The sequence below is a fragment of the Anser cygnoides genome, chromosome 3 (genome assembly GCF_040182565.1).
Source record: "Anser cygnoides isolate HZ-2024a breed goose chromosome 3, Taihu_goose_T2T_genome, whole genome shotgun sequence".
Lineage (NCBI taxonomy): Eukaryota > Metazoa > Chordata > Aves > Anseriformes > Anatidae > Anser > Anser cygnoides.
In genome coordinates, this window is record NC_089875.1 from 35,538,718 (window position 1) to 35,563,512 (window position 24,795).

Below are 24,795 nucleotides of genomic sequence, written 5' to 3' on the forward strand. Positions count from 1 at the left end.
ATGAACCATCTTTATAATCAAGTTTTTAATTGGAAGTACAACAAGGATGATTCAGTACTGTGGTTACTTCAGATGGCAGTGCTTTACGATTTTACAGTTACAGAAAACACAAAATATAGACACATGTTAATAGCACACAAATCTTTAAGTTCTTTTGCAAAACCAGTGGGTTTTATGTTTGTGAGGTTTTTTTTGATTGTTTTGTTCAAGATTTTGGTCCAGAAAGCTCCTCTGCTGTTACCCAAGGCCCTGCACCTCCTTTTTTTGCTGAAGAGGTGCTGTTACAGGTTTTGCAAAGAACAGAGAGGTTCCTAGATGCAGACAGTTTTCATACCATTTACTTAGAAAAACCATTTGGTGCGCTACTTTTTGGTTTGTTTGCCACAAACAAACTTAGTGCTGCAGTTAAGTTCAGGCTACTCTGTAGATCTTACCTGCTGATAGGAGTTGTATAGCACATGTGTTTCATTTAGACCAGAAATTATCAAGTGAAAACCTAGTAATTTTAAGTGAAGGCTACTCCTGAACCACGGTTGCCCCCAAGATTTTTCATGCCACATACTATTAGTAATAGAATTATAACAGGTAATTTGTAGGGCTCAATGACAGAAAAGTATTTTTCTAGTGAAATAAAACTCGTAAAAGAACATTTTGTAGGTTATTGTCATACTACTGACTTAAAATGAAATCTATACCAGGTATCTAACTAAACACGTGTAACCTTCTCTCCTGAGTTATCCCTTATTTAAAGTGACTTTTGAACTGTAGCAGAGACACACAAATTACAAGCTACAAGTGTCTGTTTCTATTGTACAGTCTTACTTTTCAGGAGTTGATACCTGGACCAGAAATACTGCTCTCAGTCAAACTTTCTGTAACAAGGTTTCAGGTTAGTAGTATTGTCTTGTCTTAGCTTTATGAGAAGACCAAAAATGAGTTTTACAGTAATCCTTGTTCTTAATTATGCTTAATCTTAATCAATTATCCTTAAATTACTTATTATTAAGGAAAAAAAATCAAATACAGAAGGACAAATTTAGAAGCCATTTCTGCAAATGTGTAACTTGTTCTATAGTGAGTGGATCAGAGAGGTGTGTATTCCTGGTTAAAGAGCACTTAAATGAGATAATGGAGGAAGGTCTCCTATAAGGACTATGTGGTTGCTGGGGTTAGTGATTAGGTAAGTCATTTTTTGAGGAAAAAAAAACACACAACCTAGTGAGGAATTTATTTTTATTTTTTCATTTCCATAGAACAGGTCACTGCAATGTTTCTGTTCAGAAATGTTTCAGTGCCTCAGGATGTTTGTGGTCCTTCCTCCCAAGTTCTCTGTCTGCTCATGTTTTTATTTTTTGTGGTGTGGATTTTCCTGATTGTGGAGGGGAGGTAGCAGATGTTGACACTTGCATGACAGAAGCACAGAGGGCTTCAGATAGTCCTGTTGTGATGCGTCCCCTGGGATAAGGTTCTTGAAACAGCAATGCAGCAAGTTCAAAGGAGGTAGGTTTGAATTGTGAAAACATCTATTTACTAGAAGCTTTTTGCCAGAATGGTCACAGGGAAAATAATACTGGCAACCAAGTGGTCCCTTATTACCTTCCTGTCAAGGGCAGGTGTTGTGTTGCTCTCTGTGAAAGCTATCGTTTCGCTCTGTTTCCAGGTTTGTCAGGACTATACCTGGATAATTTTTTGAAGGTCATATTTGCAGCTGTAAGGACCACTAATGTCTGTTACAAAAATAAAATTTAAGTTTTTGGAACACAATTCAGTTGTGGGTTCCACAGTCTCAGAAATACAACTATGGCACACATTTTCTACTGATGAACTTCTGTGAATGTTCCTTAGCAGCAGCATGTTTTCTTGTTTTGATTTATTGTGTTAGAATTTTTTAAGCCACAATTCTTCAATGTTCTTACTTTCATATTTTTTTAATTTTTTTTTTTAACCGAAATATGTCTGTGTTTTTCATGGAAGTGCCATCTATGCAAGTGTATGCTACATGTGATGTTTTCCTGGAGCTCAGCTTCAGTGCTCTGGTAATTTTTTAATATGAAAACTATTTTTCTGCCAATTTCTACAGCGTAGACTTAGATGTATTCCAAGCTGTAAAAACAAAACAAACTAAATAAAATAAAAAAGCCAACACCCAACAACCCAAATCCTAAACACTTCACTTTGCACCTTGGCACATTTTACTTTGTCCTTTGGCAGTCTGTCTTTCACATTCTTAGCCACTAAGTGAGGTGTACCCTCACCCCCATAAGGGAGGTGATAGCAAACTCATGTTTTATTTTTCCTTTGAATCTTAATAGCTATACTTTTATAAGGATGCATCATTGTATCAAAGTGATACAACTTGAAGAATTCAAAAACTCTGATCTCTAAAAGAGTAATGCAACAGGAGTCATAAGCAGCAATATAAGTTGCAAAAATCTCCCTGCAATTCAATAGGAATTGATATCTCATTGACATCAGATTAAAAAGAAAGCTTTGGGGTCTGGCTGCATTGCAGAGACTGTCAGAATATATGAGTCCGTGAAATATGTGTGTGAGGGGATTGAAGGCCAAGTAGTAAAATGGGATTTGGAGTGCCCTAATGTGGCTTAATTTTGACTGGAGGCTTTAAATCTTTTCTGTATATCCATCTCATATGGGATGGATAAGCTGTGGTTGCCAGAGCCTAGCTGTTGGTATCATCTCTCTGAATTCGTGGTTATAAAATTCATGTTGCTTGCGAGCATTCTTGATGTAAAAACTTGCTGGATCCACCTGCTGCTCTTCCTTTTGCAGCAGGTATGCCCCTCCCAGTCTTATTTTGTCAGAATATGTATAGAAATTCTGGAACACCAGAAGGGATAACATGAATTCTCCTTGATCTGGGGAAAACATAATAATAATTGAGTTTTAATTGTGAATGATTAATCTGCATAGAAGAATTTTATCCGTATCAATAAAGTTGCATGACCATCTACGTTACACTTATTTTGATGAATTTCTGTGGCCATTTGTTGACATTAACCAGGGGTAACATTAGCTGTTAGCTCACTTCTTTTCAGTGCTAGTATTGCATAGCTTTTTATTTTTCTCTGAGAAGATAGCATAGGAGTATTTTAATTCTGATTTTCACAGAGCATAACTAAGCAGCGGTTGTGAGGAAAAACAGGAAAACTTGCTTGCAAAAGATATATTTCACTCATTTCTTAAGGTATTTAATCATTATTATATGATTTTTTTTATTTTTTTTCCCTGTAGTTTTTATAATAGCGGACAAAATGCTGATGGTTTGTTTTTTTTTTAAAAAACAAAAAGTTAAAACCCCTAGGGCCTTCAGTTGTTGGATGCTTCCGCGTGTGGCCACTAGATGGGGCAGGGCGCTGAGGAAGACCGAGGAGCTCAGCTGCGGGGTGAGGATCTGGGCAGCAGCAGCACTTCTGCTTTGCCTTGCGAAGAGCTGTGCCATGGACCTGGCAAGACGATTTCTGTATTGAATTAAAAAAAAAAAAAAAAAAGATGGAAGCGTATTTAGCTAGGTCCTCCCGAGTTTGCGCTGATCATTTTCTTAATACTACTGTCTGGATCAGTGAGAAAAAAGTTTGCTTTCTTATGCTTCTTTTTTAAAAATTTAAAATCATTTCAAACGTCTAAGAATTCTTCATAGGCAAAACCAAATATAATAATAAAAAAACAACAACAACCAAAAAAAAACCCCAACACTTTTTTTTCTCTCCCAGAAATGAGCATCTGAAATGCCATCAAATTAACAGATTTATGCCAATGTCTTTTTTGTATAGCCCAGTTCAAAAGTGTAAAATAGAGACAAAAAGGAAGTTAATACAGAAAGACGTTCTCATTTTTTCCTTGGAGGGGGGAAATAAAAAAAAGCTTTCAAGTTAGTAGGTCAGCTTATTTTTTCATTCATTGAAAATTTTACTGGGATTTCCCTTCCCGGCCATTTTAGCTGTAAGTAGAAGTTTTTCTTTGAACTGGTCTAGACTAAGGCCCTCTTTCTTGTCACGCACAGACAGGGAAATACTGCAAGGTGCTGGATTAGCGTGTTCGCTTTTCATTGTTTTCCTTTGTAGCAGCAATCCGTTTAGCTATGGTATGCTGAGTTTATCAGATTAGCACTTAATGAGTAAAGGGAATATGGGAAACGTTGCCTGAGTTACTGAAGCCTAATAAAGGTTTCCGTGCCTCCCCCCTCTTTCTAAATACCTGAACTTTCCTGACCCACCACCCTTGCTTTTTCTCTCCCTCCCAGCTCTTTCCCATACGAAATACACTTCCCTTGCAGATTTAACCGTCAGAAGTAGTGCTGCCATTAGCTGGGTTTTGTTCTGTGCTTGTTGGTCACAACTTACATCGTGCTCAGCAGCGTTTGGCAGGCTGTATGGAGCTCTTACAACTTCAGCTACTCATTATTCTGACTTTCATGCCTTACCTGGAAACACTTGCAGACTGAAAATACGATAACCTGTAGCGTGGGTATTCCTAAATTAAAAATATTAGGTATGACTGTAAGTAATACAATTATTTAATTAGTTATGGTAACAGTGACATTTTAATGAGAATTCATTGGAGCTTGAATAATTACATTATATAAAGAAATTCAAGAAAGCTGAGGTTTAGTAATGCTTATAAACTGTGTGCACCATATGGACTGTGGCTCTGTTAGCATCATTAACTTAACAAGCTTCTTGCACAACTCTCCTGTTTTTCTCTGTGCTTCAACTTTTTCCCCCTTTTTTAAGATTGTTCTTTGTTTTAATTCAATATTACATTGTGAAATTTTTAATACAAAAGTAAAATTCTGAAAAAAAAGAAAACATCTTTATTGGTTTATACTGCCTAAATATATCTTAGGTGGTTCTTTTAGTTTTGTACATTGTACATTTGTAGAAATGTAAAATTGTCGTAATAGCAATGAATATAGGCCTAAGAAATGTGGGACTGACATACGTGGGAGAGCTGCCTTATGAACAGTAGCTTCTGTAGCTATTGAAGTAATAAGGACAAAGCAATAAAAGTTGAAATGAAGCATCAATAAGTCAACAGTGTTGCTTAGAAAATAACTTTCTACAGAGAGGCATCTCTGAAAATATTTCCAATTTTACCTGTTTAACAATTAGACAATTTTTTAACAGAAACGACCTTGCATTTCTTTTATCTCTGCTCACAGTACACAATTTCTGAGATTAAAAAAAAAAAAAACAACTTAGCAATATACAGCTAGTAAGGGCAGAAGGGATTTTCTAAGAGCAAAATGTTTTGTATGCTTTTTAAATAATTTTAACACTGTTAAAAGAATGCTAGAGGCTCAGAAATGCACAGAAATGCTTGAGAAAGGTAGAAGATGACTGTATGATTTTTGAGGCTTGTGTGGCTTGCTGCTGAGCCTGCCTCAAGAATTTGCCTTCCCAGGTGAGGTACCGTGGCTGATGGTGTTCCCATTCCCAGAGTGTCACAGTCTGGAGCACAATGTGTCCAGTTAAGCTTTTGTCAACGCTGGTGCTGTCTGGAAATTTTGGCGGAAAAATCCCTGTTTTTTTCAGTTCATTGACAGTGTCATTTAAGCTTCTTGTTTCCATTATTTGTTTTGTATTATTTTGTTGTCTGCTCCTGAATATGTACAGTTCATGCCAAACTTCTATCCAGCTGTCAAGATGGAAGAAAAACAGTTGTTAATCTGTGAACTAGGTATTGAAATATTTTGTAATTTGAATCAAAGGTTTATTTAAATCACAAAAAGTATGTGTGTGTGTTTTTCTTTTCCCCTCTCAGGTTTGCAATTATGTGTGGCTATATGTCTCAGTTTGAAAGTGTTCAAAACAAAATCAGGAATGGTTATCTCTTTAAGGTATGTTTTTGTAGGCTTTTGGTGTTTTGTTTAAGCTATTCCTTTAAATTATTTCCTTATACAGTGTCAAAGAATTTTTTCCAACACAGTAATTCAGACTCACAGGTTTATTTTGGTGTCGATGTTAAAATGAAGTTATTTTTATGTATGCAAACAGATTATATGCTTTCAAAAAATAAAAAAAATTGATGTAGGATTCTGGGAGGAACATCAAGATTTCTGTTATAGTTTGTAGTGAAAGGGAAGAGGAAAAGGGAGTAACAATTCTGTTCAGAAAATCAAAACATACAAATTGTTAAGTGATGAACTAACATAGTCCTGCAATCATGCTTCATGCCTCCTTTAATAAGTTATGTTTGTTTTAACACTGTCCTTTCAGAGGTAAATGTGTATTCTAGTTAGCAGTTTTTGTTGCACGTGCTCCCTACCTCTTGTCCTCAGTATTGCTCTGGCGCTTTCTCCCCACTGCCCACCAAGCCAGTGTCCTCCCGTTCTGGGTATCAGTGAGAGGCAGCAGATGTGTGACAGGTCCCCGTCACATCCAGCCCGTGGTAGGGCTTGGAGTGTTGCATTAACTACATACAGGCTGTGCCAAGTTAGCTAAGCCCCAACTGCTGCAGCTAGCTAGGTAAGAAAGGGAAAACGACAAAAATAAAACCAACCAACCAAATGAACAACAACAAAACAAAACAAAAAAAGAAGAAACAAAAAAAAAAAAGAAAAGTGCTGCAGTTGTTTAAGGATAGGATTTAAAAAGAAACCACGTTGTTAGTTGCCTTTTCAGTGAGGTTTTGCTCTTCAGAAGTAATTTCTGAAATCCAAGTGGATCATTTGGCAATGCTAAGGCTTTGGGAAAAATAATAGCATGAAAACATAGCTCCTATGTGATTAGTTTGTGGACAAAATGATAGAATAATAGGCTCTCATATCTGTATAACTCAGATATTTTAGTGACTGACTTAGAAAAGAAAAGAGATCTGAAAAAAATGAAGCTTTAGAAGAGAGATTTATTTTGAGACAAATAGTACTTAGGGGTGAAGTAATGTATTTCTTTTTTCTTTAAACTCAGGTTGAGCAGTAAGAGCTTTCTTCATTAAATTAAAGAGAGAAATAAAGATATTTATGACCTGTAATGACAGTGGTTTTGGAAGAATCACTATATTGGATGCTTTCTAACTGTTACTGTTTCACTGCAGCAGAACCCTTTTATTTCCTGAATTTTACATTATAATAACGATTTGTTGTGTCCTGTACCATTTCATTGGAGCAGTAGTATTACAGGGTGGAAAAGACTTCAATGATGGGTGCTGGCATGTAAGAACTATCAAAGACAGTGGTTGCTTTCTCACTGATTGGGTGTGTGACAGTTCCCTAGTACTAACTGTAAATAAAAAGAATGTAATTTAAGTTGTTGCCTTTTTTCAGGCAAAAGTTTTCGAACTCTTTGATTGAAGTTTTGAGCAGTTTATTTGTGGTCTTGTTGCATTGTGTGCAAAGTTGTTAAATAATTTTGTTTGTGGTTTTCCTCCATAAGGAAGGGGTTTGCTAGTTAAAATATATTTAGGATGTTAGAAAATAATTGCAGCAGAAGAAAACTTCTGAATTTGTATATGATTTGCAGCAAATCTCTTAGAAAGTAAACACCCTTGCCAAGCAAACATCTAAAGTGACACTGATTTTCTTTTTAATAGGAGCACCTAGACAAAGCAATTGAACTTAAACCTCAAGATCCTTTTTTATATTACCTAAATGGAAGATGGTGCTATTCAGTAAGTTTTTTTTTTATATCTTACATATTGAATATACAGAAAAATTATAATGCATTTGAAATGAAGTAATGGGACTTAACACAAAGTAGGAGTTTATTGGAGTAGATGTTTTGAGCTAAATGAAGCAGTGCATATACATTTCCTGAATTAATTTCCACGTGTGCGATGTTATTGGACTACCATACTGGCTTGGTAAAATTTCAAGAGAACATCACAACAAAGATACAGGTATAAAATTTGTCGTTTACCGAAGTTTTGCAAGAAATACAAATTTTGTTATGCCAACTCAACAAGAGCTTTTAAATATTTTATTAATGACGTAGTGATAAGTACTCATATGAAAAAAAATAGACTGGTTTGCCAGTTTAGCAGCTGTTTTTCTTTTTTTTAGCAAAAATGATGCTTTGTGCTTGTAATATGAGAGTTGCTCTATTCTGAAGCCCACATCTTTGATGGCTCATATGACTATCCTTATCACTTTATCTTTTATGCTATGAAGAATCTCTTGTCAGAAGAAAATGTTCTTGCATAGTCTAGGTTGTAAAAGATTGTTGGGAGGCCTCTCAGAGTAGAATGTACAGCGAATTCCAGCCCTGCCTTTTTCCTCCAGCTACTTCCAGTGCTAGTCATTACGAAGTGCCTGCAAACTGGAAAGAAGGAGTTGCCGTGTTATTTAGAACGTTGCAGCCTCTGACTTTGTTTGTCTTTATCTGCAACAAGCCTTAATGCCAGGTAATCTTTCAGCAGTTCTTTCAGATCATATATATAACTTTCAAAAAGCTTTCAGCAAGTACATTTTTTCTCAGTTGATCCGAACGAAGAATGACACCAACTTTTTCAAAGAGCTTATTTTGCTTTTCATCACAGTGTATTCTTCAATGTCAGCATTAGCAATGCAAAAGTGAGTTGCCAAAGATTGTCCTATGTTATGCATGCTGTCCTGCCTTTGAAGAGCATCTCTCTCACCAGTGATTCCTTAAGCACTTTCACATGATGTCCAATGACTGACTGCAGCTTCCATTTATGTCAAACACTCCCAGATGTTTCTCATGGCTTATTTAACGCTGGAGCTATTGCATTTGGAAGCTTTAGATGTAATCTCAGCATACCTCATTTTGTTAATATTGTACTATCTTTTAATCGTATTTCACGTTAGTGACAGTCACCACTTACTGGCTGACTACATGTGGTTTGTTGCACTGTATCATTATGAATTCATGTTCCACATGTTGCAGCATCAGAACTTCCTTGGTGAACAATAAAGCAACAGATAAGCATTTGCCTTAGGCAGTGACCTGACCTGCATTGTGTTAAGTGAAACTACGTCTGATGCAGCCACTGAAAAACAGATGTAGCCACTGAAATACTTCAGACTGATTTTTTTATTTTTATTTTTTTCTTATTTTCAGTTCTTGCTTTCTATGACTTTCTTGCTGGCCTTGATAAAATAGTAGCCTGAAGAACTAAGCGCAGACTTGTGTAGTACAGATAAATGCAAGTATAGGACTGACTAACATTTTGTTTTAACTTCTAGGGTGGTCAGCTCTTTTGTCACTTGTACGCTTTCAGTAGCAGGATGAGGTAATTATTCGGGACCATTGTTTGGGTTTAGACACCTTGCTCAAGTACGGACGTTAGATCTTAATCCTAGCCCAGTGAGGTTCATGATATTCCCGTTAGTTTTAGCAGACTGAGTGAGTAAATTTCTGTGCTGATCTATTAATAGAGGTTTTGTCATGCATGTAATATAGTTAGTCTAGGAGCTTGTGGAAGATGCAGCAAATTTTGTGATCTTTTTCTGCAGACTATGGTGTTTCATACTGTGGTAATTATCCCTATATTAGGCTGTTAGCTGTAGCATTGGTTCCAAATCCTCGGGGTGGGAAGTATGATAGGGTGTTTAAAGAATATGTATATTACACGTCCTTTGTATCGCTACCTGTAGATGGAGCGATTATGCTCCTCTTAGACCCTCCTTTTTTTTTTATGTTTAGTCTAGCTGAGGTTGAGGCTGGGAAGGCTGTGTTATCCACTGCAAGGAAAACAAAGGGAAAAAAGGGGTGACTGAGGAAAAAAGCTTAGTTTGTACTTTAACGTTTAGCTCACTTTTGGGTCAAGCTAAGATTGGCCTTAACATTTGTTCTTCCTTAAGTGTTGCTTATTTGATTTGTGCAGTTTTGCTAGAATTTGGCCTTGCCTACCTTTCTCTGTGCAACGCAGCCCTTTGTGAAGAGCAGCGGTGTGGCAATGTCACATTTCTTACACGGTGGCTGTTCTTGCTGGGCCCAATCTGAAGCTGTTGCAAAGTGACACAGCGCCTTCCAGCAGGACAACGAGCTGGATTGCCACTGCCTTACAGCACTGAGCGGGTTGATGCAGAGCTAGTGACTTCTGTGTGCCATGTTGTCTAAAAATCAGTTGTTGTTTTTTTTTGTTGTTTTTTTTTTTTTCTGGTTCTGATTTCTTTTACCATTATAAAACCAGCAGAGCTGTACAAAAGAGGTAGATGCTGGTTTGATAGGAGTATCATCACTGCTTTGTTAGAGAATTAATTCTGGTATCAAGATCAGGTAGGCAAGATTTTCATAGATCACTTTATAGATGTCATAATGGGCAAAGTACTGTCTGTAAGAGCTGCTGTGTATACAATAAGGCATGTGTAGCTCCCATACAGAGCATGTTTTTTATTTTGTTATGATGAAGGGAAAAAACAACAGCTATTTATGCATTGAGCAAACATAATAGAACACCACAGTAGTAGGCAACTGTGGAACCCTATCAAGTGTTACTTAAGTATTCCTTTTTCTAGAGCTGATGCACACTGCTAAATGGTGGAGTTGTTTTTTGGTGTTTTTTTTCCCCAGCTTATCTTTATAATGTGTAGGAAAAGTTAAATACCATATAATTGTTATTAAAATACTTTGAAATATCTGTTAAGCAAACTGAACCAGTATTTAGTATGTGTAAGAGATACTAGTATTGCAAGGAAAAACAACTGCCTCAAAATAGTTTTCATTTAAAATGTCTTTAATGATGGTGAACTAAACTTTTTCTCCTCAGCCTTCCATGACATAACCAAGATGTGTCAAGCTGTGCATGTGACTTAAAATAAGTAGTGTTTAGAGCCTTTTAAGTTGCAGCTTTTTGTTGTTAAGAGACAGTGAAAGTTACCTTTGCTGTCCAGATGGGCAAGAAATATTTATTAGAAGTGAAAAGATCTATGGTGCATAGTGTATAGTAATTATTTCTTTCTTTAGAATTTTGTGAGCAATTGTCTAATAATCCTTAAGAATTTAGTGTTTGTTTTTATTTATTGCTTTATTGTTTAGAGTAGCTTTTAAAAAACTGACTCCATATCTAGTTAAGACTTAATGGCTACTTGCCATTATAGGACTGACACGAGATGGTAAGCGTATACTTGTGAAACTGGATCAGAGCCTCTGGTAAATGTTAGTGGGGTGTTAAAAATTAGATTTCTTGGAATTTTCGTTTTGTAGGTTACATGCCATGTGTTGAATTAATCTCTGGTGTATCCCAATTTAATCTATTTGGGTTACATCGGGGAACAAATTGACCCAGTTCCTTTGTCTGTGTGCTCTGTAAGTTTGCTTCTCTTACTGGAAAGTGAAAAGCCCAGGGAATTCAAGTTGGATAAATGGCTAAATGCCCGTGCAGACTGTAGGTTTGTCAGCTGGCAAGAAAGAGAATATTTATGTTGGAAGTCAGTGTTTTAAAACTGCTCTCTAGTTATTTAATCTCTTCCAGAAGTCAAAATATTGTAAAATTGTATTAAATAATTTCACATTAATATATTGTAATTAAAAAAAAAACGAACTCTCTGGAGATAATGAAGTAGGTACCATTAATATTTTACTGAAGCTGGATCAATGGAATCATTCTCCTTTATGGAAGATAATTGTGTTATGTGTCACCAGAGAGCTATTAGCAAGGAAACATTGGAGGAGGATATCTTTTAGGCGCGCAGGTCCCTCCTGGCTGAATTTTCAGTCCAAATGGCTTAGTTTCCTTGGTGCCAACATCCTGGAATTTGATAAGCTGTGAATGGGCAGGATTTGCATCTCATCAAAACCAAGTGGGAGACAAAACTGAAAAACAGTCTCCAGTCACTAAATGATCTAGTCGACGTGAATTTTGTTGATGCCTATGGAGGAGAAATGCATATTAGGTTATCTCTTTTCCCAGTGTTTAGGAGAGAACCACATTTTCTGCCTTAATCTTTGGTGGAAGGAGCGGTCTGATTGCAGAGTACTGCAGTCAGCTGCAGTTTAACTGTGTGGGTGCCTTTCTTCTCTCTCGTCTTAGTAGGGATTTGGGTAGAATAAGCTGATGAGAACTTGCTCTTTTGACAGATCATGAGGAGGTCTTTCAAGCCAGCCATCTCGTTAGCTTTGGGACACTGAAGAGTGGCCTCCCTTCCTTGCCAGCAGCCAGGCTGTTGTGGTGACCCACACTGCTGCAACTCTAGGGAAGTTCAGGAGTTGGTTGGTGGTCCCTCAGGCCCTTGTTTTTTACCTCTTCTAGAGCAAGTGAGACTAGCTGTCCTCAGTATGGCAGCTGGGGAGCAGTGTTCCTCTTCAGAGTGACCCAGTACATTCAAGGGAGATCTTTGGGAACAGTGTTCTTGCAGTGCTTTTGTGGATTTTCAGGCTGCTTGGGAGGGACTCGCGTCAGGAAACCTGAAAAAAATGCTTGGGGAACCTGAAAAAAAAAACAGAGCTCACTTAAGGTTTGGAAATCTGTAGGGCAAGGACAGTCTTCCTTCTATGATTTTTTTCTTGAGTTATACTAGCAATTACTTGATGCATTAGCTGTCTCCTTATTACTTTCTGCTGTCCTGTACCAGTCCTGGACACGCATTAAGTGAAGCTCAAGCTGATGACAGTTACAATCTCACCCCAAACAATCTCTTCGTACTTTATTTTCTATGGACCTTCAGATATGCTTTGCACTGTTTGAGGTAAGCTTGACTGTAAAAGTTAAATTTTCACTACATTAGAGCATGCAACACCAGGGTTTCTGCTGCCTGGGCTTGTTCACACGCAGAGAACACTTAATATAGTTAGTTGGTGTGCTAGGAATAACGTTTCCATTTTGCTAAACATGGCATAAAAGATCTACTGTAATAAAGTTATTTCAAATAAAAAACAGTGCTTTTGTGTGTTTAGGGGCAGGGTATCGTTTCCTGTTCATCATTATTGCTCCAGGGCACGATTTTGTGTCTTGCATAAAACAGGTGGTTAGGCTGTTGTGATGGGATTCATCTCACTTGTCTTTAGCCATCCACAAGGTACAATTGTCTATGCTCCTTTTGTAGTGAAGGGAAAGAGAGGAGTGTTCATCCAGGACCGTCATAGGTGAAATAAGAGCAATGGCCCACTAGAAGTGCCACTGTCCCTATGGTCTGTGCAAGGAACCTGGACCATTTACAGATGGCGATAGCTGCAATGAGTTCATCAAGCCAGTGGATTACAAGTTGGAATACTTTAAGTATGGAAGACAAGTTGGAAGCATTACAGAACCATCAGTCTATCTGTGTAATAGTTATAAAGTATAGGATTGAATCCACTGTACATTGAAGATAAATCGCTATTGTCCATATGTGTGTTCTGTTTTTAAACATTGCTTTAGATTGGTTGGGTTTGTAATATAAAAACGGCCGAGTGTATTTTCTTTTAAAAAGTTTGAATAGTGCAAAGCAGCACCCAAGCCAGACAAAATAAGGACTAAAACCTCAGTAAATCAGTTCTGATTAAATCTTGCAAGAAAATAAAACAACTGCCAGGAAGGACTTGTGTTTTCAATAGGTAATTATAACTCTACATGGAAAAACTGCAATTTTGTTCTTTCATTACTGCAGAACAGCAGACATGTGTGTGGTAATTGTATCTGTGCACTGTATGTATACCCTCGGGGTGCTGGGTGGTCTTGCAGAGAACACTGTAAGCCTATGGATTCCCTTTATTATTTCCTTATCATTCTCCTGTAAGCTTACTCTATGATGAGATGGACCTAGAAATAAAGAAACCCCCTTCCTCTTCGAAGAGAATAAAGAACGCTGCAGCAGAAGAAAACGATACGTTTGCACGAATCCTTTTGACATCTTTCACAGCATATGTCTTAGAAACTAGAGAGCTGCTAGGAAAGTGAAGTATGTGAGGGAGCTGTATGCATACCTCCAATTTGAAATTTTAGCCAGGATGCTGCAGTTTTTAACAGAGTGTTAAAGCAGTGCAGGGCAGGGGGGAAACATCTTCTTGTTTCTGTGAACAAGAACTTGAAGATTACCAGAGAGCTTTTCAAAAATAAATAAATAAAATTCTGCACTTCATTCTCTTAGAAGGTGCTTCAAGAGTGGGAGATGAGAGAGAGAATGAAGAACGCTTTTTATTACTCTCTCTAGAATCATTTTTAATGGTTTTGCATGAAAGACTTACTGATGGCATTTAACGAATAAGGTGTTGAACCCTAGCAAACAACCAGCAAAACTTGGCCGGGATGCCTTCTGTCTCCAAGCAGAGTTGCTCTTATGTACCTTGAGTCATTGAGGCCAGCAAGAAAACCTGGTCCTGTGCATTTTTCTGTTGCTTGCTGGCCTGTATTTGTACTCTTTGCAGTGGTATTTTTAGGGCACTTTGCAACAAGAAATGCATAGAGATTGATGCCTGTTCAAAAGAGAAGCGTTCTGGCTGATGGCTGTGGATAGCTTTGTGTTATGGTGCCAATGGATTCTGATAGTTTACCATAATTAACTGTAACCTAATACATTATTGCTGAGTTCAGCACAAGAGGGTAGGGGGAAGCAGCAACAGCCCTAAATAGAGACTGGGAAGCCAGAGAATGAGGCAGGAATAGTCCGAAGCTATCCAAAACCGTTTTGGTTTTAACAGCAGTAGAACAGACATGAGCTCAATGCTCAACTGTGTTATTTGAATCACCTCTGCCTCTGAAACAGAGATGTCTGTAGATGTGATGACTCTTATTTCACCTCTTGGCTCTCCAGAGAGAGGCTCTCTTTCTTGGCTACGTCTCCCTTCTCTGTGTTGCACAAATCATGCTGGAAGTTGCTGGTAAAACACAGAACATTCATGTTTTTACTGTTTTTTAACTCACACATACTTGGTGACAGGAGCCATCAGGGCCATGGTTCAAACAAATACTGACATGAAGAAATCAAGTTCTGGGTTTTCTTTACAGATGTAGTAGATGTGGCCAAATGAGTGTGGCTTCTCCATTTCAACAGGCTCCAGTCTCGCACTGCATTCCTTCCCAGCTCTGTCCTTCATTAGAGACGTGAGGTGTGTTCTGCTGTGTTAGGTGATGGAGCCAAGTATTCTGTGGCAATAACCAGAGCAATTTCTGTTAGCTGTCAATATATGTAAGGGAAGAAGTCATGTACATTATGCGGCAATGTGACAGTACCTTAAAGTCCTTTTCATAGCAGCCTGTCTTCCTGAAAAGAGATGAAGCCTTCGGCAAATGTTACTTGTTAGGAAAAAATGAAACCTTTTTCTTTACAATTATTGTGACCAGCTTCTGCATAGTAAGTGAATTTGTTTTATGAGGGCCAAAAGCACTGACATTTTGACTGTAGCAGCAACTTTTCATAATGTTGAAAAGCAGTCAGTACATGGACTACCATGCTAAGCTGTCTGCCGTGAAAACCTTAACAGGTTTAAAGCACTATTTCTAGCCTTAGAAAAATAGCATGGTCTTATGATACCTAAACTGTACTTTAAGATTCATACATTGGAATACTCTCATATCAGTGATGTTGATGTTTTGTATATCTTGAAGTGTACATTTCTGAGTTAATGGAATTTAATATCCAAAAGGCTATGCTTTGAGTTGGCAAATCAACAGCATAAAGCATTCCTTTACAAGCTTGTTTGCAAAATAAGTTGTGTAAGTAGTACAGCAGCACAGGACAGTATTCACTCCAAAACTGAGAAGCAATCATGAGGGCTTTTGATTTATGTTTTTATATTTTTATTATAGGTAGCTCAGTTGTCTTGGCTTGAAAAGAAAGTAGCTGCTGCTCTCTTTGGGACTCCACCAACTTCAACAGTAGAAGAAGCATTGCAGAATTTTCTTAAGGTAGGTGCTAGCCAAGAGTTTTCCTGTGCGACTGTTTACCAGCTGCTGTGTGTGACTGTTGTCAAGATGTCTGCTCAACAGATTATGTTCTGTAGCTATAAATCAAGGGTTCTCCTAAACACCGCAGAGCTCTATAATATTTTTTCTTCTCTATTTTAAAAAGCGTTTGGAGATGAGTGGCTAGCACTTCTCTTCCTTTAGTTTTACAGAAATCTTCAATGGCTTGCTATGTTAATAGTTACTGAATTTAATGCAAAATAGATACAGATTAGTTACATATGCCATTGAAACAAGTTAGCAATAACTACTTATTTGCCCACTTTTGCAACAGTGTTAACATAGGCAAGGAAAACTTTGGCATTGTGACACTTAGGCTTTTCTGATCTGGGGCTCTTCTTTGAATTTCAGTAGAAGCCGTTGTTTGTGGGGTTGAAATGATACAGAGGAAAGACCTTTACAGTGAAGTAGAAAAGAATGTTACATAAGTCCTTGTTCTATCTGTGTGCACAGTTGTGAGAAAACACTACGTGCCTAAAACGAAGCTGTCTTTCAGTGTCTTTCGTGTGAGCCATTTCAAATTCTGGGCCTGCTACATACAAGTTTTTCACTTGACTGAACTGAAAGCATAAACTTCCATCATTAAAATTAACTTCAGACAGTTTCTCCAAGGACAAACATGTTTTTCCCCACTATAAACTGTTTATTTTCTATGTTCTTTCTGTGTCTATTTAAAGATAGCACGATTTTCTGAATTTTGGAGAATACAATACATTGCCATCTTCCCAGTGTAGAGATCTTATCTGTAAGATCAAAATCCAAAGATGGTAGAAATAATTTGAAATATATACTTTAGCTTCAGGGTGTTTCATGGGGGGCTGCAGAGTGGCTGTGGTTTTAAGTCAACTTCTGCAACAGAAATTGAATTACCTTCCAAAAGACAATTGTGTGGTATTACACACTTTGAGTGAAAGCAGCATTTTTTTTGGTTCAAGAATTGCAGCTACAGTAAGTTTCACTGATGTAGTTTTTCTCTCCCCAAAACTATTTGCTGATTTAAAGCTGCTTCTTGGTTAGTAGGTAATTGGTAATATTGGTACTCATCGATCAAGGTTTTACATCCTTGATGTGTTTTAAAAGGAAGATGATCTTGAACTTTTCAAACTACCTGAATTTTTCAGAAGATGTTAATGTAAAAAGAAGGGTGAACCCAGAGCTAGAAGATACAGAGTCTGTGCAGAAAAACAATTAAAACATTGATGAATACAGTTCAGTATCAGTTATTCAACATGTGGATGGTTGGTTGCACGTTAATTTCTTTGATGAGGGAATAATTACTAATAATCTAGTGACAGCAGTGTCTTTTAGCCCATTGTGTAAATGAATGAATCCAATAATGTTCTACAGAATGTTCCAGTATCTTTACTAAGCATTTAGAGAAAGAGTACCAAGGAATACAGAATGTTCTTGTGTACAGTATCAACAACTTGTGTGCCTGGTTTAGTGTTTGTTTTTTTTTTTAATTTTCTTGGGATTTTTTTTTGTTGGAGGTGCTAAACATTGTGGTGCACAGTAGGGGTGATTCACTCTGATGTTTGAGGAAGTTTAGTGCATTACAGAAAATGTTACATGGACCATGTAAATCTCCTCATGCAATTTTTATGTCTGTTTTGTTTCCTGTTTTTTCTTCTTCAGGCAGAAGAAATGCATCCAGGATATTCCAAATATAATTATGTGTATTTGGCAAAGGTAACCAAGTTCTGTTAAAACTAATAGCTTGTAGACTCTGGTATTCTTACAGTGGTCTGATTGGAAACAAAATGTTTTTTCTTCTCAGTGCTATAAAGATCTTGGCCAGAAAAACAATGCACTGAAGTACTGTGATTCTGCACTGTCAGTTCTCTCAGTTACTAATGAGGTGGGTATTGAGAGTGATAAGTTGTTCTCTTGTGACCACTGTCCTGCTTTGGTTCAAATTATTATACTGTCAGTAATAATGTTTCACTTTTTCCTCTGAACACAGAACCTTTCTTTTTCCTTCTCTCTAGGTTGGATTATTGCAGTTGTTCGTATCTACAGCTGTAAAGAAAAAAATAATCTTTGTTTGAGGGAGAGACTGTGTCAGGGACTAGTCTGTGTCAGAGGCTGTCAGAAATTGAATTGCAGTCTTTGTAATTCAACCCATAGCCATTGAGCATGTTACTGTTCTGAAATTTTGCCGCAGACCTACTTTTTCTCAGTTGAAATTACTTGGGATTTTTGTCCCACAATATCTACTTCTGTGATCTGTGTTGAGGCCTGTGGGGTACTGTGTGTTGTTAGCTGCAGCAGAAGTGTATGAATTTTTCAAACTTGGCTTTGTCTTCGACCACAATGTGATTAAAGTGGCACAGTTCTTTCAGTTATATCTGCTGCAACATAATTTATTCTGAGATTATTAGATTCCCTTTCAGACCCTTTAGAGTATTTTGGTATATGGGAGCAAAATTTCTAGAGATATTTGTGAGATTTTAAGTGATTGAATTTCTCGAATGTAAACCAAGTCATGGCAAGAAGGTTCACTCTTGCTGTCTCATCTCATGTAGAAGCAAGTTCCATAATTATCGACCTATGACTGAAAAAGTGTTACCATCCTAGAGCGTGACAAGTTCAAACCTGAGCTTTGTCAGCCTAAGGGACCCCCTTTGAGCACAGCAGATGTGGTAGGGAGAGAGAGGTGATTCCAGAGATGAATTGGCCCTATCCCATTTAGTCCTTTGAAGTGAAGGAAAAAGACCATTAAATAGCTCTGTGTTTTGATTGACAATAAGCGCTGCGTGTGGAGCACTAACATGTTTATGTCAAATGTTCCCACTCAGAAGAAAGACCACTGCATGCCTCACCAGCAGCTGCTCCTGGGTGGCATTTATTTTTGGTCCAAATGAGAGTATGTACCAATCATAAATCAAGCAATCATTGCTTAAGTTCATTGTTTCTTTAAATATATACTGATGTAGATATGATATAATAACATCTTAACTCTTTATTCTTTACCTATTGTTGAAATGTACCATCGAATTGCCTATTTTTACAGAATGTTTTAACAGAATTATCAGTTATTTTCTACTTTTGCTGCATAAAACATAGGAGAAATGGTTTGAGAGAGTGCATGCAACTGCAATTGCTTGAACTCAGCCTGTTTTGTATATATCTGCTTTGACTGTGTTTGTGCATTTTAATTTTTTTTTTCCGCATTTAACCTACTACACTCCAGGTCTTATTGCAATGGACTCTGTAGCTATCCAGCGCAATTTCAAACAAACATATGTATCGCAGAAACTTCTGGTAGGCAGAAGGTTGTGTGTGTTCAGTCATTCAGCATGTTCATCAGACTCCTTGGAAAAGTACAGAGATAGCATAGAGTTGTATTCATCTCTGGTAACAGCAGTTGGACAAAATTTTGGTGTCTAGTGACACGTAGCTGCTAAGGCTCCCCATACACTCAGTGGAGGAAAGAGAGAGGCTTCCAGGTACCTCATCCCGACTCTCTCTGTCCCCTGATGGCTGACAGAGACCAGGTGTGAAGACACATGTAAGATGCGTACCTGAGACACCTGATTTCCAGACTTCATAGTTAATGGGAGGTGAATCCGACCTCTAAAAGCCAATGCCATCAGTCTAAACATGAGCTCGGTTCAGTCCTCAGAGTTCGGTGTGTTGTGGGCCACCCTGTGGACAGGGGTTAGTCCCTGCAAAAAGGATCACCCCATCATGTTTCTGAAGTGGCAGCAGGCCAGAGGTGAGAGCAGGAATTTGGGTGCAATTTGAGGTGCGTGTGTATTCTGGCGAGCAGAATGGTGATGAAATAAGAATTATATTGGTTTGTGAACTGAAGAAGAAGCAGCAAGCAGCACCCAAAATCTTTTGTCTACCTGAAGAAGACAGGAAGACAACGTTCTCTTCTGTTTTGACTAATTCTATAGATATCACAGATTTGTCTGCTTTGGCTCATTTGCTTGTTCTGTTTTGAGTTAAGTTTAGAAAAAAGGGTCTAAGAAAACACAGTATTGGAGCAACCATGTGTAATTTTTCTTTTTTTTTTTTTTAAAGCAGCACAAGGTAACACCAAGCTCACACATGGGAATTACTATAAGATGGAGATCTGGAACGCAAACTCTGCAAATGCTAACTGTTACCATGAATCCCACTTGAATTAGAATATTGTCTCATTTGTTTAGAGAAAAACTGTTAATTCTGGGGGAAACATTGGAACTGAAATGATTCAGAGCTTGGAGCTGTATGTAGGAATAACATTTAGTCAGGCTAGTTTAAGGGAGGGAAGAGACTAATGACTGGAGACTGAATTGCCTACAGCCCTGTAAAAGACAGGGTTTGTGGTCTGAAATAGAAAACAGAGTTCAGCAGCAGTTTGACAATTTCTTTCAGTTTGCCACAGCACAGGATCTCAAGGTTGTCAGCAGCATAGGATGTTGTCACAGTCATGTGAAACCCATCATTCCTAAGTATAATCATAGTTTCTCATGTGAGTTTTAAAACATCTCTTTCTTCAGGCAGGGGAATTCCTTTATTGTTTCTAAATGTTGACTTTTTCTGAGAAACATATATGTATAAAGGCATAAAATCAGTTGTAGACTGAGAGACATACTTGCTGGAATGGTGCCACATTGAGGAAATATGTAGTATTTCATGATACAAATCACCCTGCAGCATAGCTATGAAAAATAATAGTAGATAATGGTTTATTTTTTTCTTTTTTTTTCTTTTTTGCTTCTGAGCATCCACAGTTTCCGTTGACTTCGGTGGGAACTAGAGGTACTCGGCATCAGTAAAATAGCCCATAGCTCATTTTAAACCTCAGGTCAAATTCTCAGCTGGTCTAACTCAGGGTACTTCTTTGACACTTTGTCTAGGATTCATTTCATGTAACATTTCAAGCTAAGTGAGATGGCTTTGGTCTTGAATGTTGTATCACATCCAAATAGCCTTTCTGTGTGTATTTTCTACCACTTACAGAATATCTTTTCCATTCAAGTGGCTTCCAAACAGAATTAATTATTAAAAAAAAAAAAAAAAAAAGTAAAAGAAAAAAAACAACCAAACAAAAAACTTGAGAAAGGATACCAAAGAAGTAATCAAGGTAGAGACAGCTTCTGATTGAATGGCTGACTCCTGTAAATCCTAATATTAGTGTGATTTTTTTCTTAGTTTGGCACATTTTCAGCCAACCATTCTATGATTTTTTTTTCTTTTGAAAGGGAATACGAGAGATTTGGTAGAAATTAGATCTGTGAAACAAAACTCCTGTTCCAGTACTACATTAGAGACCTTTCTCCATCCTCTCTACTCTAAACAGAAACCTCTGATGAATCATACGGTTCTTCCTTGGCCATAAATACCGTCACACTGTAGAGTGGTATTACATAGCTGGAGGTGCATGGGACATGAAATTGTCCTGTTTTTCTCTGGTTGCTGTCCAGGTGGATAACCCCTGGGTCCTGGGAAACATTTACCCCTTCAAAAATAGACATCCTAATGCTTAGCACTGCTGTGAGTTATTGCAAAGTGTCTAACAGCTGCTCTGTTTATCTCATCGAACTTGCACTACCCTTACTGAGACTCATTATTTTGTTATGTGCTCAGAGCCTCGTTGAGTGTGGCTACATAAAGGGCTGTCAAAACCAGATGTGGTGGACTACTGTGATGGGAAAATATCTTTTTTTGAATTTGGAGAAAAAATAAAATTTAAATTTGAAAACATCAATGTTCTTATATTCAGAAAGAAAATCAGTGTGTGGGTGTCTATGCTTGATTAAACACACAGTGCTTTTCACGTAAATGGAATAAGGTGATTTGACAGAGCTAGGTAGATGACACCAATTTCTTGTTTATAAAAGATTGCTTGGCATTTTCAGGGGAGGAACTTGTAGAAAATGTACATATAAATTTAGAATTATGAAGTATAAATGTGAAGAAATTACAATGTTTTCTTGTGTCTGGAGGTGAGCTTGGGGGTTGGGAAAGAACTCTGCTTTTAGGGCCAGTGAGCTCACCACAGAGGTATTAGCAGCCTAACAGAGAAAAAGATATAGTGGATTAATTCATTAAAAGCCCAAAGTTCAGGTCTCTCCAACATTTTTTGAAAACAAATCTAAAAAGCAGTAGTTCCATTACAATAAATTTCTTCTTCCTGATTTTCTGTTTTCAGCTCTTCTAAGACTACAAAATAAATGTTTGCACTGAGAGCTAAAAAATATTAATTTAAAAATCACTCCCTCCTTCCGAACAAAAATAAAGGCAATTCAGAGTTAAAAGTAACAAGGAAGAGAGATTTAGGTATTACAGAACTTTATCATTCTGACATTCACTTCTTACAGCTGGAGCATGGCAGGAAGTGTAAGGGTTGGTAAGGAATCTGCCTCCAGCCACAGTGACATTTGAAAAGCTGGGGAAACAGTGCGGAGAAGGAAGTAAATGTAATAATGGTAAGGAACGGTGGCTGAATGTTTAAATAAGAATGCAGCCGCTGAGAAGAAATAATGCAAGTAAGATTTTCTTACTTTTTTTTTTCTTCTTACGTTATCATAATTAACTTCCCAGGTTATTAATTTACATTTTGAATTTTGTTTGTAAGGAAAAGAATGGGAGTTTAAAAGGAATTGAAGTGAGGGCGGATTATAAACTTTCAGCTTCTATCAGTTGTTCCCATCACAACAGACCTTTTGAATATCTTGAATTTTCCAGAACAAATTCACCAAGAAATGCCTCTTCTAGCCACCACTGACTGGTTCTGTGTAGCAGACCTTGCTGTGATATTTCCAATAGATCTCATTTGAAGCTGCTGCAGTTCTTTTGAGTGAGATTTTAAGGAGGAAAAATTTAATTTGGTTTTAAAAGAAGGGTAAAAATTATGAACTTTCTCTTCATCTTCCTGATTTTCCCGTTAGAAGATATATCAAACTACACATGTTGCTCAGTGCAAAATGTTATTGTCTTCAGAGGATATTAATTCCTTTAGATTTTACGTGCATTGTTATCCAAAAGCAGAAGTCCATAATGCTTCATTTACACAATAATGGAAGTATTCATATTTGTGTTCATGTTGAATTTTGGATTATTGTTTTCCTGCTAATACTGTTTGTGAAGTTAAAGAAGAACTTTCTAACAGCTACCATCAACCCCAAATTAAAGGTTCTTGTGAATATACTGTTTGTCAAAAATTATGCTAACTGCTTAAAAAAAAAAAAAAAAAGACTATTAAAAACTATTCCTTAAATTGTGGTTCAGTTTACACAGAATATGAGTGCTTCGAGCTCAGGGAATAGTCCTTTTAAAAACTCATTGCAAAGAGATCACATTTCAGACTGTAAAATGCTGCTAAAAATGAGACATTTGTAAAAGATCAGCCTAAAGAAGTTGAGACCTCCTTTACTGTAAATTATTTTATCAGTCTATCTTTCTCTTAGTGATCAGACTGATTTGCAATCCGCATCTTTTTGAAGTTCTTGCTAAAAGGTTTGTTTGCGTTGTCTGCTTATACTTTATCCCCCCTCCAAAAACAATCTCCCAAAATGCTGAAGATATTTTTTTTGTGGTGTAGTATTTTCGTACATAGGAAGAAAGCCTGCATTGATAAATACCGAGGGTATTATAATTTGTGGTTAAATTGACTAGTTTATCACACAGTATTGGAGGCAAAATCCTGACAGAGGCAGCACAGTTTTAGCACAGCTGTTAGTGCAGCAGCAGTGCTCGGCAGTCAGCTCCTCAGAGCACGGAGCGTGTCTCGTGGTGGCGGTGCAGGAGGAGTACTTGCAGAGGAGGATTCTCGGGGGCATTGCGGGATGAAGAGGTGTGCAGTTACTTTCCTGGTTTTGAAGAGTGGCTGAGGGACGTCAGGCTTCCAGGAGTTTAAAATATGTTGTCTCGGAGCCAATAGACAGGGTGGAGGGAGAGCCTCAACAGGCATCCCTCTGAAAGGGCTGTAACTGGGCCTGAGTGTGTCCCAGCCATTTCAGCGATGACTGCTCAGGAGGAAGGGCTGTAGGTCCCACGGTGGTGGGGTGGCAGCTGGAGAGAAAGGGGGAACGTCTTGAACACCAAAAGCTCCATACAATAATTAAAGGAAACCAGAGTATGGGTGCAACCTGGTCTGGTAAATTAAAAAAGAATCTGCTGGTGGATAAAATTTTTACGCAGTTAACAATTATTCTGAATTGAAATTTGCCATTTTGTAATTTTTCAACAGCAGTCCTAGAACTAGCTGAACTATTCAGGCCCAGTCATCTGGGTGTGAAAGGGTGTTTTCCTGTCCGCTCGAAGTATAATCAGAACATGTTGAATTATTGTCAACTACATATTTTAAAGCTGTGCTTACCTTGATCCTAGGAGCCTTGAGAAGTTACAGTTCATTCCCAGAGGAAGATACTAAAAATATGAAAGAACATAAAGCACCCTGACTTGTGATGACTGCCGTACATACAGAAAGTTGCAAGTGAATGATTGCATTGGTTTATTGAAATATCTAAGGGAAAAAACAGCATTATGCCTTGGTGTGCAAACAAACACCTACTACAGTCACACACCATATGTGAGAATCTTATCATGACATTGGGTATGGATAGCATATAGCTTTATACGAGTTATATAGTCCACAAGAGCTATTGCTCTCTAATTAACAATCCTTGTGCATGTTTGGGAGCCTTTTTTGTTAGAGCCCAGGGTTTTTCCTGGAGCTGTGAAAGAATGATACAGCTGTACCCGAAAGCAGGGGTGGCTCTCAGCACCTCCTTTCTTTTACCACATATCAGAGCACAGCTTTGGACCACCCTCGCAGCCCTCACATTTAACATACCATGCAGCCACACTGACTTCAGTGAAACCCTACGAGGATGCATGTCAGCTCGGGATTTGGCTCTGGTTGCGCAGTTATGTTGTAGTTGGCTGGAGTTACCATTTTGTCGGTGGTCATGGGGGTCTATCTGTTCTCCGTTGACAGTTGGGACTTTGTCGACAAGTGCACACATGTGTAGTGCCTGGGTTGAGTGTGCTTAGTGCATA

The 24,795-nt window shown here is 37.8% G+C and overlaps 1 protein-coding gene across 3 annotated transcripts in view; it reads left to right on the plus strand.

The window, feature by feature from the left end:
- RMDN2 (regulator of microtubule dynamics 2) overlaps window positions 1–24,795 on the plus strand; it is a 48,724-nt gene that overhangs the window by 17,368 nt on the left and 6,561 nt on the right. For 2 of the 3 annotated variants that reach the window (XM_048047733.2, XM_066993901.1), the window contains exons 6-10: window positions 5,782–5,857; window positions 7,549–7,626; window positions 15,643–15,741; window positions 17,434–17,487; window positions 17,576–17,656. In XM_048047733.2, coding sequence (XP_047903690.1) covers window positions 5,782–5,857; window positions 7,549–7,626; window positions 15,643–15,741; window positions 17,434–17,487; window positions 17,576–17,656 — 388 coding nt within the window. Of the gene's footprint in view, window positions 1–5,781; window positions 5,858–7,548; window positions 7,627–8,236; window positions 8,359–15,642; window positions 15,746–17,433; window positions 17,488–17,575; window positions 17,657–24,795 lie in introns of those variants that run through there. The other variant, XM_066993902.1, reaches the window with a different exon arrangement.